This window comes from Macadamia integrifolia, chromosome 12 (assembly GCF_013358625.1).
Source record: "Macadamia integrifolia cultivar HAES 741 chromosome 12, SCU_Mint_v3, whole genome shotgun sequence".
Taxonomy (NCBI): Eukaryota; Viridiplantae; Streptophyta; class Magnoliopsida; order Proteales; family Proteaceae; genus Macadamia; species Macadamia integrifolia.
The window spans coordinates 2,339,372-2,355,663 of NC_056568.1; the positions used below are offsets into that span (position 1 = coordinate 2,339,372).

The 16,292-nt window shown below is 37.2% G+C and overlaps 1 protein-coding gene across 1 annotated transcript; it reads right to left on the reverse strand.

Annotated features, from left to right (window-relative positions):
• Positions 1-2,863: 2,863 nt before the first annotated feature.
• On the reverse strand, positions 2,864-14,416 carry LOC122057833 (ATP-dependent zinc metalloprotease FTSH 8, mitochondrial-like). Its single transcript, XM_042620141.1, has 8 exons — positions 14,019-14,416; positions 13,677-13,920; positions 13,467-13,538; positions 12,161-12,294; positions 7,512-7,994; positions 6,435-7,202; positions 3,931-4,158; positions 2,864-3,486 (listed from the first exon to the last, which is right to left on the reverse strand). Exons 1-8 carry the CDS (start codon positions 14,076-14,078, stop codon positions 3,007-3,009), a joined length of 2,469 nt encoding a protein of 822 aa, XP_042476075.1. The 5' UTR covers positions 14,079-14,416; the 3' UTR covers positions 2,864-3,006.
• Positions 14,417-16,292: the final 1,876 nt, after the last annotated feature.

Here is a 16,292-nt window from a genome sequence, read left to right on the forward strand (position 1 = left end):
CACTGGCAGGCCAGTTTAATCATGATCAGAAAGGTTTTATTTTCTTTTTAAAACTGATTTCACTTCCTTATCCTCCCCTTTACATGCAAACAGAAGAAACATTTGGGAATAAGAATTCTTCTGATGGTGTTAATCCTTCTTACTTTAGGAGGGTGGTTGGTGTTTGGTTTGGAGACTGATGTCTTGTCCTAGTGAGATTTTTTAGCTTGAGAATGAAATTGACCAGATGATGGATTAAATGCAACTAGAAATATCATATCAGTTATTAAATTATTATTATTATTATTTTAGTTTTTTAAACTAATAGTAAAGCATCATAGATTCATAGATTAGAAAAACTGAAGTCTGAAGATCAAAGGGCTAGCAAAAGATTATTAGACCTCATGAATCACAACTCAATTGAGGGAGCCTGAGACCTACCCCATCCAAAACCTTGAACTCTGATTTTCTCACATAGAGTGCAAATGACACAATCACTTGACATGAGTCGATCTGTGATTCCAAAAAATTTGGGATATAGAGTCCAATATTATTCAACATTAAGTATGAAACAAGAGATAACCTTTTAAGATAAAAGGGAGAAAAAAAAATGATGATACTTTGGTAAGGAGAGATCTCTATCAACAATTGAGGCCTTTCTTTTTTTTTTTTTTTTTTTTTACAAATTTTAATTCATTAATAAAATGTGGCCTTCATAAGTGCTTTATGTGATGTTTGTTAAATCATCTCCAATTAATTAAAATATATTGATAAAGATTGCATCTATGGATCAGTTTTAATTTCTAGAAGACCAACAATGAGTACTAGTTGAAATACTTTAATGATTTAACATAAATATGATCAATGTTAAGAACTGATTAGAAAATATAAAAATGTATATTCATTGTTCTAATGTGCAACAGAGCTAGAGTGTGATTCCTAGATAGAAAATGAAATTAGTATATTTTATTTGGGTTTAAAATGATTTACCTTTTAAATTCTTCAATTATTAGAACAAGTATACAACAATAAAATTTATGATGTTTATGAGAAAAATAATATTTTGTAATGAATCTATCAGCACTCTTGTAGATATCTCATACTCATAGTCCTTCACAACATATTTTATATAGGTGTATTTAAAAAAAAAAAATCATTTTTGTGAAAGTATTTAAAATTTATTCGTTTGCCTTGCATAGACTGACTACTAATAATAGAAAATTAATTACATTTTCTTCTTCGAATAAATTGACCATTTGGACTTGAATAACATGACAATAAAGCATTTATGATTGTATATCTTTCCTCGCTACTTCTTCTAGATGCTTTTTAGGCCTCATAACTCTTTTAGATCATTCAATCTGAATCGAATCATCCATCTGTACTACATCGTTCAATAACCTCCATTGCTCATATTCATGCCATCTCAATTGACTTTCTCACAATTGATCGTGTATTAGAGCTACACTTAAATATTTCTAATTTGTTCGAACCTGTTGCCACCATATTTGGGATGACTGTGTGTAATGTTTACCCAGTCTTTCAGGAAAAAGAATTTCCTAAACAAGATGATTCCCTTGCAGACTTTATCCACCTTGTGTAAATCATACATGGTTTAGCAACAATGCTTCTAAAGATGAAGTCATTCCTGGCCTCCCCTATGAACATTTTTCTCTCAACACTTAGAGAAAAATAGATGACAAAAATAGGTCACAAATGGATGCTAATGCTTATGGCTTTTCGATAGATGCAGCCCTGTTTGTGATGATGATGCCCAAATGACTAACTATCGAGCAAAAGATGAGGATAGGATCAAGGGTTTCAGCTGCATTTCCACAAAGCGCACAAAGCCTATCAAGCCTCACTTAATTGATCCATTGCCCTAGTTTATCCCTAGTCACAAAGCCCTTGTTTGGACATTTCTGGAGAAACATTTGGTACTTTGGTGGGGCAGGGAAGCTCCACATCCAACTCTAAATTTTGACACGTACCCTTTTCCAATTGGCACCAAAAAAAAAAATTAACTTTTAGCACATCTAGGATCTTAAATATACCTTTCCAAGTGAGAGGAAGGGGTTGAGAATTTGGATTAAACAGAGATCAAGAGAGGAAATCTACCAGCTTTCCAACTTTAGAATTAATTAGGTAACTGGTAAGAAGCCATGTATAAGTTGGTCGGGATAAAGAACAGTTAACTATAGTTAGAACAATACTGTGCTGCTTTTTCCAAAGCAAATTTCTTGCCCCAAAGAAGAAGTCTCCCTTTTCTTTTGGGTAGAACAGACGATGTCTTCCACATCTACATTACAAAAGAGAAAGCAATCATCTGGAAATAGAAGATGAGAGATGACCAGAGAGCATTCCTAAACACTTTTATCCGTTTGATCAGTCCTAATGACTCATGGTGTGATGCAAGTCTGAATAAATTTTCCACGTCTATGAAGCACACAGGAGAAAAATGAGTTCATACATGAAATCCATTTATTATCTTATCTTTCATATATTTTTTTTTCAGTAAATGCCATTTAATCCATATAAAATCTCCATCAAATGAGAAAGCAGTCAACCCATATCATCTCTTCATTCCTCCCTCCGCCCCATTTTTCTTTTTCTGTCAAGAGCTTGTTTTAAAATTATATTATAAATTAGGGCACATTACACCGTAAGTTTAGAAACTCTATATCCAAGGTGCCTAATGTATAAAAAAAAAAGTATAAATAATGATAAAATAACCACCTCAAATTTCCATTTCTGTGAAAATATTTCACTTGGAAAAATTTGGTTCAGTATCAATTTTTATTTTTACATTTTAAACTTTCATTTAAACTAGCTGTTTATATAGCATTTCAAACCCCTGATATAATGTCACTTGCCAATCAGTAGCTTTTAAGGAAACAACTCCAGAAATGCCAATTTTAACTCTATAGGAAATGTGTTATTTGTACAGTTAGTTTATCTAAAGGGGATGGATTACATAAAAAAAAAGGTCCTTTCCATATACAACCAAAAAATTTATCCAATTACTTACTATGTGGGGACGACAACAGGTCCAAGAGATGGTGACCCATCATCCTCCACCGTCCCCGACTCTCTGGTATCTGTGCTCTTCTCATCTTCATCCCGGAATCCTTGCTTGAACCTATCATAATTTGACGGCTCAGCCGACTTGAATGGACGCTCCCCTAATACTCTAAGCAAATCTTCTTGGTGCAAGACCTCTTTCTCAAGCAACAGCTCAGCAATCTGTGCAACTTGTTCTTTGTGCTCCTCTATCAGTTGCACAGTGCGTTCATAGGCCTTGGCTACCCACTCCCTCACCTCATTGTCAATGATTGCCCCTGTCTTGCTGCTATATGGCTTGGTCATCTCAAATGCATCATCTCTCTGAGGGAAAGAGAGAAGACCTACCTTGTCACTAAAACCATAGACAGCCACCTGAGCATAAGTCATCTTAGTCACCTTCTCCAAATCATTCTGGGCTCCTGTCGAGATCTTTCCCAGCAATACCTGCAAAAGAGGATCAATCACTATCAGAGTGGAATGCACCAAGCAACTCACAATGAAAGAAGTCTTTCTGTAGTTTTGGAAGGCAAACTTTAAGTTTCTTCCCTTTGATTTAACATATTTTCAGATTGTAAACACCTTCACTATCAGAGTCGAATGGCCCAAGCAAGTCACATGAAAGGAGTCTTTCTATAGTTTTGAGGCAAACTTAAAGTTTCTTCTCAGATTGTAGACATTTTCCCAGGTAAAAAGAGCAACCCAGTGCATGAGGCTCCTGCTACAGTAAGGTCTAGGAGGGGCAAATGTATGCAGCCTTCCCCCCTGATTTGCAGGAGAGGCTGTTTCCAAGTTTATAAACCTGTGAACATGTTATAATAGTGCAACTTAACCATTGTGCCACAGGCTTGCCTGTACATGTTCAAAAATATTTGAGGAGGAGAAAAATACCTGTTCCGATGCTCGCCCCCCAAGGGTCATGCATGTCATATCAAAAAGCTGCTCTTTGGTCATCAGAAGGTTTTCATTTGGAACATATTGAGCAAAACCAAGTGCTGCAGTACCACGTGGAACTATTGTAACTTTAAGCAAGGGCTCCGCGTGTTCCAAGAACCACCCAGCAACAGCATGGCCTGATTCATGGTATGCAACTGTATGGCGTTCCAACTTGCTTATTACCTGCTTAGCCAGAGGACAGAATGCTTTGAGGAAACGGGAATAAATTAACTTGCTTCAGAGGCAATGAGGGAAGATTCAAGTTTACTGCAAGCCTTTCCCCATCATGGATAAGTTTCAGCAAGACTTCCCGAATCTTTGGAGGAAAAATGAAAATCCAGGGGAATACAAATATTATAATAGATTTAGCAAAAATGTCAAATAAGGTGTTATTGCTTAGAAGTCTCAGTTTCAATTAGATCATAACTGATCAAAAGCTGATTAAGAATGCTATATGCCATAAAAGACATTAGCAGAAGAAATCACAGCAGATTGTTTCGACAACAAAGAACCAAAGGATTCCCCAAAAAAGACTGGCCCGCATATCTAATAACAAAGAACACCAGTTAGAGGAAAGCAAATCACAGCAGCAAAAGATCTCCTTGAAAAGCGACTCCCAAGGTATTATTTTGATAATAGGATCCTGAAAAAACCGAATAATGAAAAATCCCACCTTCTAAACACCATGAATAGAAACTAGGGGTGTCAAATTTCAAATAGCGAGCGGAAAACCCGAAACGCAAAACCCAATTAATTGTTACCTCTAGCTCATGTGAGAAGTCTGTAACTTTCTGTTGGGATCAACAATGCCCTTCCAGCCACTTTCAACCAACTTTAATAATGCCTTATAAGAATCAAACACTTCACAATAAGCACCATCACAGTATTGGGAAATTGAGAACTCCACAAAGGCATCATCCACAGAGTCAATAATGATTTATTGGTTTTTTATAACATTTCCACCACAGATCGCGAGATAAAATTTTAACTTTGCCCCTCATCTAAGAATTAAACAGCAGTTTTTCTGTTGGGCAAAGGAACTCTGGTTGTGAAAACCTAGGTATCCAAGGCCAGGTTTGGCTCTGATACGAATTGATGCAATTTGAAAAATCAAGATTATGGATCTCCAAATGCAAGCAGGCCCAATGATCAAATATGCAATCAGATCTGAGATAACTGAAGCAACTACGTCATTAAGGGAAGAAATTCGATCAACGGAAAGGGACGGAAAAGCGATTAGATCGATTTGCTTGGGAAGAAGAAAAAAGAAAGAAGAAATCAAGGGATACCAATTCCGTATGCATTGCTCAACAGCACCAAAACTCATAAAAAACTCATTCTTTACTCAAATCATCTCTTACTGATAGGGGTGTACTACATAAATAAAAGACCGAAAATACCTAATTTGACTCATAAAAGGACTCCTAATCACGCTCATACACTCAATAAAATAAACTCAAAACGGAACTCTATCTAGCTATTAAGTATTCTAATCTAATTCAAAAATACTTAACTACTAATCCAGTGTACTAAATTCTTTTTTTCGTAGAAATTCCACGGTCTAACTTCTTTTTTTGATAGAAATCCCATGTAATAACTTCATTCCCACTTTATAGGCTAATAAATTAGGCACATTACAATGAAACAAATAAATAAATAAATAAATAAATAAAACAAAAGGTCAAACCTATAATAACCCAAAGGTCAATTTCATCTCATTGGGGCCTGCCACTAGCACCTTATGGGCCTCCCAAGCTTGGATATAGACCTTCATACGGAATTAATTGTCTAATGCAAGTGCAATTGCATCAGTGGGTTTTAAAATACCATTCTTACCCCTCGAGCAGAAATTAAAAAGGAAGCATACAAGAAATCTTAAATAACTAACAATAAAATCCCAAAAAGTCATGTGAATAAAACAAAAGGACAAAAACGACTCAACAACTCATGTAACAAACGGTTGTTACATGAATCTTTAACAACCAAACTCCACACACCCCCCCCCCAAAAAAAATCCAGCTACAGGAAAGGAGAGGAGGAGAAACCCGGCCTTGTGTGACTAGCACCGTTTTCTCCTTTCCTGTACTAAGTTACTTGTGATTGATAAAAATAATTTTTTAGACTTTTAATTCTTGCACTTACTGGTTCTCTTATTTTAACACCATACTTGAATCAAGAATTCCATCAAGAACTTTAATACCTTCGAAGGTCCCACCTATAAAATATAAAATATAACCCTCACCTCGGTGCTAGGCCACACCTGAGCATTGCCTAGACACACCATGGCAGCAGGCCATTCCCTTAGTCACCTAGGGACCATGACAACTAAGCTGTTATGCATGCTTATTACGATAAAAGCAGCACTTATGACTCTAACCAAAGAATGGAGAAACTACCAAAGTACCATATCACGTAGCAAGAAAAGAAGCAAAAGCATATGCACAAAGTAGAAATCTCACCCTGTTTTTCTTCTCTAAACCACCTATTATCCTATCTATAGCTGCCTCAAAATGCTCCATTCTGATCAGTGTTCCCTCGCTTCTTGCAGCTATTAAAGCAGCTTCATTACAAACATTAGCAATGTCAGCTCCTGCAAATCCAGGGGTGAGGGCTGCAAGTCTCTGAGAGTAATATGACGGTTCCTGATCAAGTTTGAGCTTTTTCAGATAGATCTGGAATATCTGATCACGGCCTTTGATGTCAGGTTTATCAATGGCTATTTGACGATCAAAACGACCAGGCCTCAAGAGAGCTTTGTCTAGAATGTCAGGTCTATTAGTTCCAGCAAGCACAACTACTCCAGAAGTGGTTCCAAATCCATCCATTTCCACAAGCAATTGATTGAGTGTACTTTCACGCTCATCATTGGCACCTGTTAAGCCTCCTCTACCCCTTGCTCGACCAATTGCGTCGATTTCATCAATAAAAATTATACTGGGAGCACATTGTCTGGCTTCTGCAAATAAGCTCCTAACCCTAGATGGTCCAACTCCAACAAACATCTCCATAAAATCTGAACCTGATATAGACAAGAATGGGACACCGGATTCACCTGCAGTTGCCTTTGCAAGAAGTGTCTTTCCTGTGCCAGGAGGGCCTACAAGAAGGGCACCTTTTGGAATTTTTGCTCCTAGCTCCTCATATTTCTTTGGATTTTTGAGAAAGTGCACAAACTCCATGATTTCTTGCTTCGCTTCATCACAACCAGCGACGTCCTTGAAATATACCTAAACCCACCCCCCCCCAAAAAAAATATTAATTAATTAATAAGATCAAATAGAAACGATGTTCTTTAAGAAATTATGCTACATAGATGAAGTCTGAATGAAATAACTTGTCATGACCCAATCTTATATCTCTAGAAATGAGGACCAAGAAGAACAGGAACTGGAAGTGATTACAGATATTATAGCAAATGGAAACCAGCAATGACTTTATAATAAATGTAAAAAAGAAATAATTTAAGAAAACACTCTTGAACAGATCATTTAGATAGAGAGAATCCACAACTAAGGAAACTGAAAAGCATAGCTCACCTTATTCTTGGAGTTTTTATCCAATTTAGTGACATGAGCTTTTCCAATATTAAATATTCCACGGCCTTTTCCACCACTGCCCCCAACACCAAATCCACCCTGCATTCTTCGCCCCATGTACAACAGAGATCCTAAAAGCAAAACTGTTGGTGCAAATCTCATCAACTCTTGATACCAAACCATTTCAGAGACATAAGTTACAGGAACGAAATCATGAGGGTCTATCCCCAACGCTTCTTGGGCTTCCTCCAACTTCTCCTCAAAGGATTCAACACTTCCAATATTGAAATAATATTTGTACTGGGTCACATTGCCTCTACTGGGGGTACCATCCATATGTCCTTGGATAACATCATCATTGGTTTGATTGGAAATACGTGGGGAGCTCCTGACATACACTTTTGCAACTGATTTATTGGAGACAACAATGCGATCCACGAGACCAGGTTCTAGAAGCTTGTTCTTGAACTCCTGAAAACTGATCTGCAAAATAAAATTTCAAAATGCATCATATTAGATCAGAATTGAAACTTTATGAGCCAAATATGAAACTGGGAACAATTCCAATGAAGGAAAAGAAAATAGCTCATAAACAAAGCAAACACATCTCCTTCACCCACAATTCAACTCTAAATTTAAGTGTCTAAGCATTTGCACATGGTACACAGTGTACCATCTAAGGACTTCTACTATTTACGCATACTACTTATACCTTGATAATAACGTAATTAAGGCTTTATTTCAGTCTTTTATCTAGTCTTTCAATGTTTGGTTGTAATGGACAAGAATGTCCATGTCCTAAGTCTATAAGTTGGGATATTTTAGTTTTCTTCAGCTAGATTAGGGTTGAAGAGGCTTCTAAAAGAATCAATGGAGTTTGTAAGTATATATTAGTTGCAGATTTATAGAAATAACAGAAGAGCTATGAGCTCCTTCTCTTCACCTTTGTGGGATGCTTCTTCTTGCTGATTGGATGCTGCAGTTCAGTATCTCAGGGTCCGTGACAATGACCAGACACTCAAACCCTTTAAATTGCACTCTTACATTGCCCCCGTACCGTATTTGTAGTAACAACTACCAGGGATTTAATAAAGTAAACGTAATAATTTCTAGAATCTAGACAGAAGCTTCAAAATAATGTCAACAGGATTATAATTTTTCAAACATGAGAATCAATGTTAAGAAAGAATAACCAAAAAAAAGGGAAGATGTTAATGCAATCAGACCCACTGGCCCATGAACATGAGAACCAATGGTGTTTCTTGCCATATAAGAAATCTGAAAAAAACCACAGAAGGCAACACACTCCCTCATTTTCTTTTGGATCAAAACACTAAGTTTCTTCAACTAGTACCTCCATCCCACAAAGATAGTCCTTCCCATTTAAAAATGTCCCATAATGTTAGTCCACCTTACAAACTGGGCAATAAATTATTACAACTTTACACCTTACATTGATGACAAAACTTTTAAGACACAACAAATAGATGGAGAGAAAAATATAGCGGAGGGTAAATTGAAAATACAAGTTATTTTAAATGCTTTGGCCATCCTACCTTAAGCTTTGCAGCGCCATTTCAACAGGATAGTCATTATGGGGGCAGAGGTGACCGATGGCAATGATAACTACACAGAAAGAGAAAGTGATGATTCTAAGGTTAGGCCAACACGGGTACATAAATACTCTCAAGATTGCATGATTGAGGGCTGGTCGGAGAAGGGAAGAAATCCCGGAGATGGGTCTCACAGTTTAGGGGAGAGAGAGGAATCGCACAAAGAAAGGGAGGGGTGCAGAAGAGAATCGTGCACATACAGCTCACAAGCACACATAATGCAGGAGTAGATTATAAGAAACTACTCCAACAGTTTATAACCCCAAACAATACAAATAAGACAAGGAAACAAAGAAAAAAGACCATCAAATAAACCCCAAAGGATACAATGCCCATACAGGAGCAAAACCAGCCCAAAACCCAACCCGATAGGAGAAAGAAACATCAGCAATATGGCTGGGCAGAGTGAGGTGCGGCCAGGTCTGTAGAAGTCCGATTGAGCTGCACTCTTGGGCGTAAAGAGTCCCTAGGGAGGGTATAAAAACCCCCAAAGTTGAGAGGATTATGATGGCTGGTTGTGAAGTTACAAGCTTTCTTGATTTTATAACCTAGGAGAGAGAAAACTGAGAAGAACCTTCAAGAACAGCAGCTGAATGCTTCCAACAGTGACTAGGTAAGGATCATGGGACCCTTATGAGGCCTGGAATACCCCGATTGAAGACTTGGTTGAACAGAGTACAGAAGAGAGAAAGAAAGGAGATCGATCTTTCTCTATTCCCACTAGGATGGTTGATCGGTTCTGATTTCTGCAGACTTTTATCAAAATCTGAATTATACCGCTTGAATGTTACAGCAAATTAAAAAAAAAAAAAAGAAGAAGAATAAAACAGATGGGGGGGTTGAGAAGGGTGAAAGAGAATAAAGGAAGCGTCTATCTCAGCCTGGGCTTCTTATCCACAGCTATCTCAGCTGCTCTAAGCATTTAGTTGCAAACTTTCTTTCATAAATGCAAACTTTCTTTCATTCAAATCTATCATTATGAGTACATAGGCTCCTCTATTTATAGAGAGCAGAATAGCAATCAAACTACTACTAGAAGCTAGTTTCCCAATAGGACAAAACACTCCTACTACAACTAGGAGTTAGTTTCCTAATAGGACTAGACACTCCTACTACAACTAGGAATTCCAACTAGGACTAGGACTTGGACTTGACTTTATGACTCCAACATGGAGTATGACTAACTAACTAATAGTCCAGATAGGACTTTACAACCAACCAATAGCCTAATGGGCCTTTATTGAATTAAATAACAACTAATTAAACTAATGAATTAAATCCCGTCTTCCTACATTCTACCCATATTTTAGGCCCATTAAAGTGGCTCAATTAAAAGAAAACTCATGGGATCAAAGGCCCAACACATATATAACACAACCCAAGGCTTATTTGCAATAAAATAAGCCCAAGTGACTTATCTACATCAACACACCACAATATTCAACTCATAATTTCATTCTTCAATGATCTCAATTGGATACAAGCAAGTATTTAAAGAGAAAGCAAAACTCCTACTAGACTCTAAAAAGGAAACAAACTCAAAAGGAAAGAAATCCTAAACTGACTCTACTCTTACGTATCCTACCACTTTAGAACTAAAGTACTTAAAGATTACGTAATATATTCCTAACTAAAGTAAACAACTAAAATCCTATTAGAACCAAAACTCAAATATGGATCCGGTTCATCTCCTTCTGGATACCCAAATGGGTATGGATTGTTCCATGGGTGTATACCTGCATCATTGCAACTAATTTTTTTTTTTTTCATTGTGAACTTAACATTCTAAATTGATGAGACATTAATCCACAAGCAAGGGTCAACAAGTGAGACTCTATTAACGTTATACATCATGTGCTCTTTTCTCTACTTTCTATGTCTGGACATCGACCATCAAAGTTTTCCAAGTATCCGCACAACCCATCTTATCATGCTGTATGGCAACATGCTCTATATCAAAGATTTCTAACAATCAAAGGAAAAACACTGCTTTCAAATCATTTGGAGCAGCACCTCCAAGATTCTAGTCTATCTTCCCTCAACGTTCAGCCTCAGCTGATCCATAGAGATAAACAAAGCCTCAGTAAAAAACTGTGATGCATACAGTCACAGCAAAAGAATTCCAAACTATAATTACCATTAGTTGAAAGGAATTGCCATCATAGAAGCTCAAGTAAACTAAAAAACAATGAAGTTGAAACTAACCATAAAGGTTCCCCAGTAACTAACCTCTAAATAGGCTGCTCCCATGTTCCCCAACCACCCCCCAAAAAAACAAATTCCTCATGTATTTTTATATACAGGACACAGACAAAGAACAGCATTGATCATAAATATTTCACTATATTCAATTACTTTAAAAAATATATATCAATTATAACGAAACTCTATCATAAATCTGGAAAATCCTTCAGCACAACTTTCACCTATATCAGTTCCATTGCAAATAAAATTCAGCACTTGAAAAAGAAATATAGACAAAAAAAAAAAAAAAAGTCACATTATCAGCAAGACAAATGGATTGGTAAGGACCACATTGATACTTGCACCTTTATTTCATCCTTGATTACATGTCATGACTCATAAATAGTTTAAAATCAAACAAAGATGTGCAATGATCAGGCCCCCCCCCCCAAAAAAAAAACCTACCTCACGAATTACTGCCACATGAACTACAAATCAGGGTGTGCAGAAGAAAGCTGGAGACTGAATGCATACAAGATTTTTGTGTCCTACAAACTATGGAAAGTATAGGTGTACTGGCAGCCTACTAAATTAACATCATTCAAAAAGCAATTCCTAGACACCTAAATATTATCTTAGAAGGTAACTCATCAAAATAAATGTCACATTCACCTATATATCAACCAAATAAATTTTTTAATCAATCTTTAAATCCATCATCATCATCAATAAGCAACTATTTGAGTTCCGTTAGAGTTGAGTACTTGATAAAGAGCGATACCTAATATATAAATTATTACAATCATAATAAAGAAAACTAATAAAATTTTCATGAGTAGAAGAGAAACTGACCTGCTTCTGGTCACGAGAGCCAAACGAGAAGGATGAAAGCAATAAAGCCATAAACAATAAAGGAGTCAAATAGTTTTGCAACTGCTTCATGAAATTCTCCTGAAAATTCCCATGATCGTCTGTACTTGAATCCTCTAGAACAGGGAAGTATAAAGATAATTACATTGTGGAGCTTTACAAAGTCTATCCACAATGAAAGAAAAAATAAATAAAACTTAGACTAAACAGAAAAATAAATATAATCAGATATAAAGCTGAAGTATCTCCATTAACAAGTTCACGGCCAACAGTTTGTGCTCACATCAACAAACAAAATTTAATCCACTCCAACCATCATTTAACAAGTTTTGTATCCAGCATTTGGTTTTATCACACCAGGACCAACGCAGTTGAAACATGTTAGCCTAATTAGATAAACCCCAGCGCTGCTTAGGACCAACTCCAAAGTCACTCCCCCTACGACCCCATATAGGCAGAACCAGCGCTGGATAATGGCCTTTTTTATCCGATGACCTTTAACAAAATAAATGAAAAGGATTTACATTGCCCTAACAAATGCATTTTCCTAGCAATAAGTCCACGTACGCAATAGTAGACTTAGGCCACACTAGGCAACATTAGTGTTTACAGAAATGGCTTTCTTATTCTAATAAATGCCTTTCCATCACTTCGAATATACAATTAATGGCATGCTTTATGCACCACCAATGCCATGGAATATAAAATCAATGATATGGCATCCATCTTCTTACTTCTTACTGCAGTTCATTCTTTGTTATTTTTCCTCTCTTACCATATACACCTGTCCTTACCTTCCTACGAACCTTCATTGCCATCAGAGAGAGCAGATGTCAAATTAATTTGGGGACTCCTAACCGATACAACATCTAATTTCACATTAACATAAAAAAACATGAAAACTAGCTCTAAAGATAATAACTTGGTGATTTTTCCCTATCCGTACAAGTGAATTTGGAATTCTTTTCACAGCGGCAAGGGGAGAGTTAATGATATATCCAATGTCCATCAGAAATTCATGTCGGTTCAGAACTTAATTATTACTAATTTCTTGTCAAGAGACACACAAGGGATCCCCCATCCAACATTTTCTCCAACCAAATCCCAAAGTTCATGTCTTATCCCTTTCAACAAGAAAATTGTTATCTCGTGAATAGAAGAGCCAATCGCACTCCTTCAATTCAGTATTGTAGAAATTACATAAGAAAGAAGCAACGTAGTTAACTATATAAAATTATTGAATATTAAATATAAAAATCAAGTAATATAAAAACCTGAGATCACATACCTTTGGACTCGGTTTTTTGATTGTTGCCTTTGGGAATTTCCTTTTTATCCTTTGGAACGTAATTTTCATAATCTGTAAATTTACAACAGAGAAACCAAAAACGAGGGAAGAAATGTCAAAACAAGGCGGTGAATGGAAGTCGAATTCAAGAGTCACATAAACCATAAGGGCTACGGCTGACTTTAGAAGCATTAACAATGATTTTCTTACTTTTCTTTTTCGAGGATTCACTTGAGAAGAATCGATGGAGTCTAGGGTTTGCTATGATGTAATTCAAATCGGACAATTGCGTCCTCGAAACGAACGCCTTGTTCGCTCCTACATAAGTCAAATAACCTCGAAGAAACCCTAATCTAACATCGTCAGCACCAAGGGATGCAGTTCCATGTGACGATTGCAGAAGCGCTTCTTCCAGAAGGGCAGTCCTTCTGGCACAACCACACAAAATTCCGCCCTGCAAAATGGAAATTTCCGACTCACAACAATGGATGAGAAGAACCCAACTTGATCAAATTAATTAAATCGATTGGATTAAAAAAAAAAGGGTCTCACTTGCTTGAAGGTGGAACGCGCCGACCGTGAAAGAGAACGACCAATCCTAGAAACAATCATGGTTTCGTAAATCCGAGCATGAAGCAGCAGATGATTACGCGACGAGGATACCCAGAAGAAGGAGATTGAGGGATCGAAGAAACCTGAAAATTGAAAAACTCCTGCGAAAACAGGGATTAGGGGGTGTGTGGGAATGCTGGTTAGCCGGTCAGCCCCCAGTTCGGATGGTAAATCGCATCTCCGCGTAAGGCCGTTTACCCTGGGCTACTCTGCAATAAATCGGAAGACAAATCGGGGGTTTTAGCCTTTCGGGGCTCTATGAAGTAGGGACTCTAGGGGTATTTTCTTGGAGCTGAGGTGGAGATAGGTTGTGCCGTTGAGGCTTCTCGAGGTCGTGTGTCGGTGTGTAGCCTACTCCTTCGCTCCTTGCTACCCACGCTTTTTCCTTCTAATGTGGGTTAACGACTTAACGTAGCCCTCAACTTTTCCTTTCTCATATTATGTCATTCACTTTTCCAGATATCTCAAGAAAGCCCTCTTTCACAAAACAAAAAGGGAAAAAGAAAAGAATGCTAACAAGATATAATGAAATTAGGTATACTAGCGGTTTAGTGACCATTAGATGAAAAATAAAATATTTCAACTGTTTATAATCATTGTCCTACAAAACTACTATCAATACCATCACTCCCACTATATTTTTTCCTCTTCTTTTTCTTCTACCTTTCCCCTTCCGTCATTGGATATGTCAGTACCGAAAATCCCAGGTTGTAGTTTATCGCCAGCTGCGGGGGAAAGTCTGCCTGAGTTGTGTTCTCCTGGATGACTTGTTCTTCTTCACTACTCGATCCCATGAACTATATAAACCAGAAATTTGAGAAGAAGAAGAAATAAGATTTAGGGTTTGAAAATTAAAAGAGGGATAAAAATTCTAAGAATCCAACCTTCTGCAGACCTAATAGGAAAAGTCTGTGTTCTTCCTCCGTCCATGGAACTCCTAATAATATAATTAAATGTATTTAATTAACTTCAATTTTGATAAAAAAATAAAATAAATAAACAAAGCTCGATCCGGAAGTGAAAGAAAATCTCTCTTGCGCTCGCGGTGGGCGGCAGTTGAGTGGACGACGTTGTCAGAGGCATAGTTAGAGGCGAGATTGGCGTTAGGGTCGTGAGGCTGATTGTATTGGGAGAGGTTGTTCATACTGACGACCTTACGTATATCACTGCCGCTGCTACTGCCGCCGCAAGCCGAGAGAGGTTTTCTTTCACTGGCGCATATTGTGGGGAAATGGGTTGATGAGCAGCAAAACGACAATAGGACATGCAACAGGTGCGCGGCTAACAAAATTTGTAAACACTAAGCAGGTTGAGGGGAGGGACAGTTTGAGGGTTGGTTGCTCCATGGTTCAATGCCTTAATGGAGGTGCCAATGCTATCTGTTCTTATAATCCTTCAGTGAATTATAAGGGTGAGGACCCCTTCATTAGGCATATATGGAATTAAGGATGCTTGTTGCTGTTATGGTAGGATTGCTCTATCTCAAGCAACAGTGGCACAACATAGTTGCAACGACAGGGAGAGAGAAAGAGGGGGAGAGAAAGGGTGTAATAGCGGTGGAGTGAGAGTTTGGATTTGTTACCTCCATCTAACGGTTGTATTTAGGATGAATAAATCCTACGGCTAATATCCCGCTAGTATTCCTAATTCCATTGTAACTTGCTAGCATACCTATAACTCTCCCAAAAAAATAAAATAAAATAAAGAAAGCCCTCAGTTTCTCCTTTTCTATCTTCTTGGGGAGGGTTGGGCATGGCCGCATGATCACGTGTGTGCTCTCACAAGTTTGGGGACTGGAGCAATGTAGGTTGCTTGCAACGATCCCCCTTCCATTATTATATAAAAATGTTGTTAGGTTGTATTAAGGGATGAATTTAGAAATGGAATTTAAAATCATAACAAAAATCAACCGTTTAAAATTAAACTAAATTGAATTTAAAAAAAAAAAATTGGAATCAATTTTTATTTTGTAATTTAAGATTTCATTTGGTTTGATTCATTTTCAGTTTTAGATTAAATCCTTTGTTTGAATCAAATCGAATAAAATGTAATCTCTATGCAATGAAGCCTAATCTTTCTAAAAGCAAAAACACAAATTATAAGATTTCAGTTGTTACGTCATCTCTTGGAAAAAAATAAGTAGAGCTTCTAGTAAAGAATAATCAAGCTCCAACTAGGGGTGTCAAGCTGATTTTTTTTTTGGGGGGGGGGGGG

What these genes read in the sequence shown, in the direction of transcription:
- LOC122057833 (XM_042620141.1), bottom strand. Translation starts at nt 14,078, where the DNA reads ATGATTGTTTCTAGGATTGGTCGTTCTCTTTCACGGTCGGCGCGTTCC. An exon ending in CGCGTTCCACCTTCAAGCAA is followed by an intron (nt 13,921 to 14,018) that starts GTGAGACCCTTT and finishes TCCATTTTGCAG; the next exon opens with GGCGGAATTTTGTGTGGTTG. An exon ending in GCTCTCGTGACCAGAAGCAG is followed by an intron (nt 7,995 to 12,160) that starts GTCAGTTTCTCT and finishes TTTATTTTGCAG; the next exon opens with ATCAGTTTTCAGGAGTTCAA.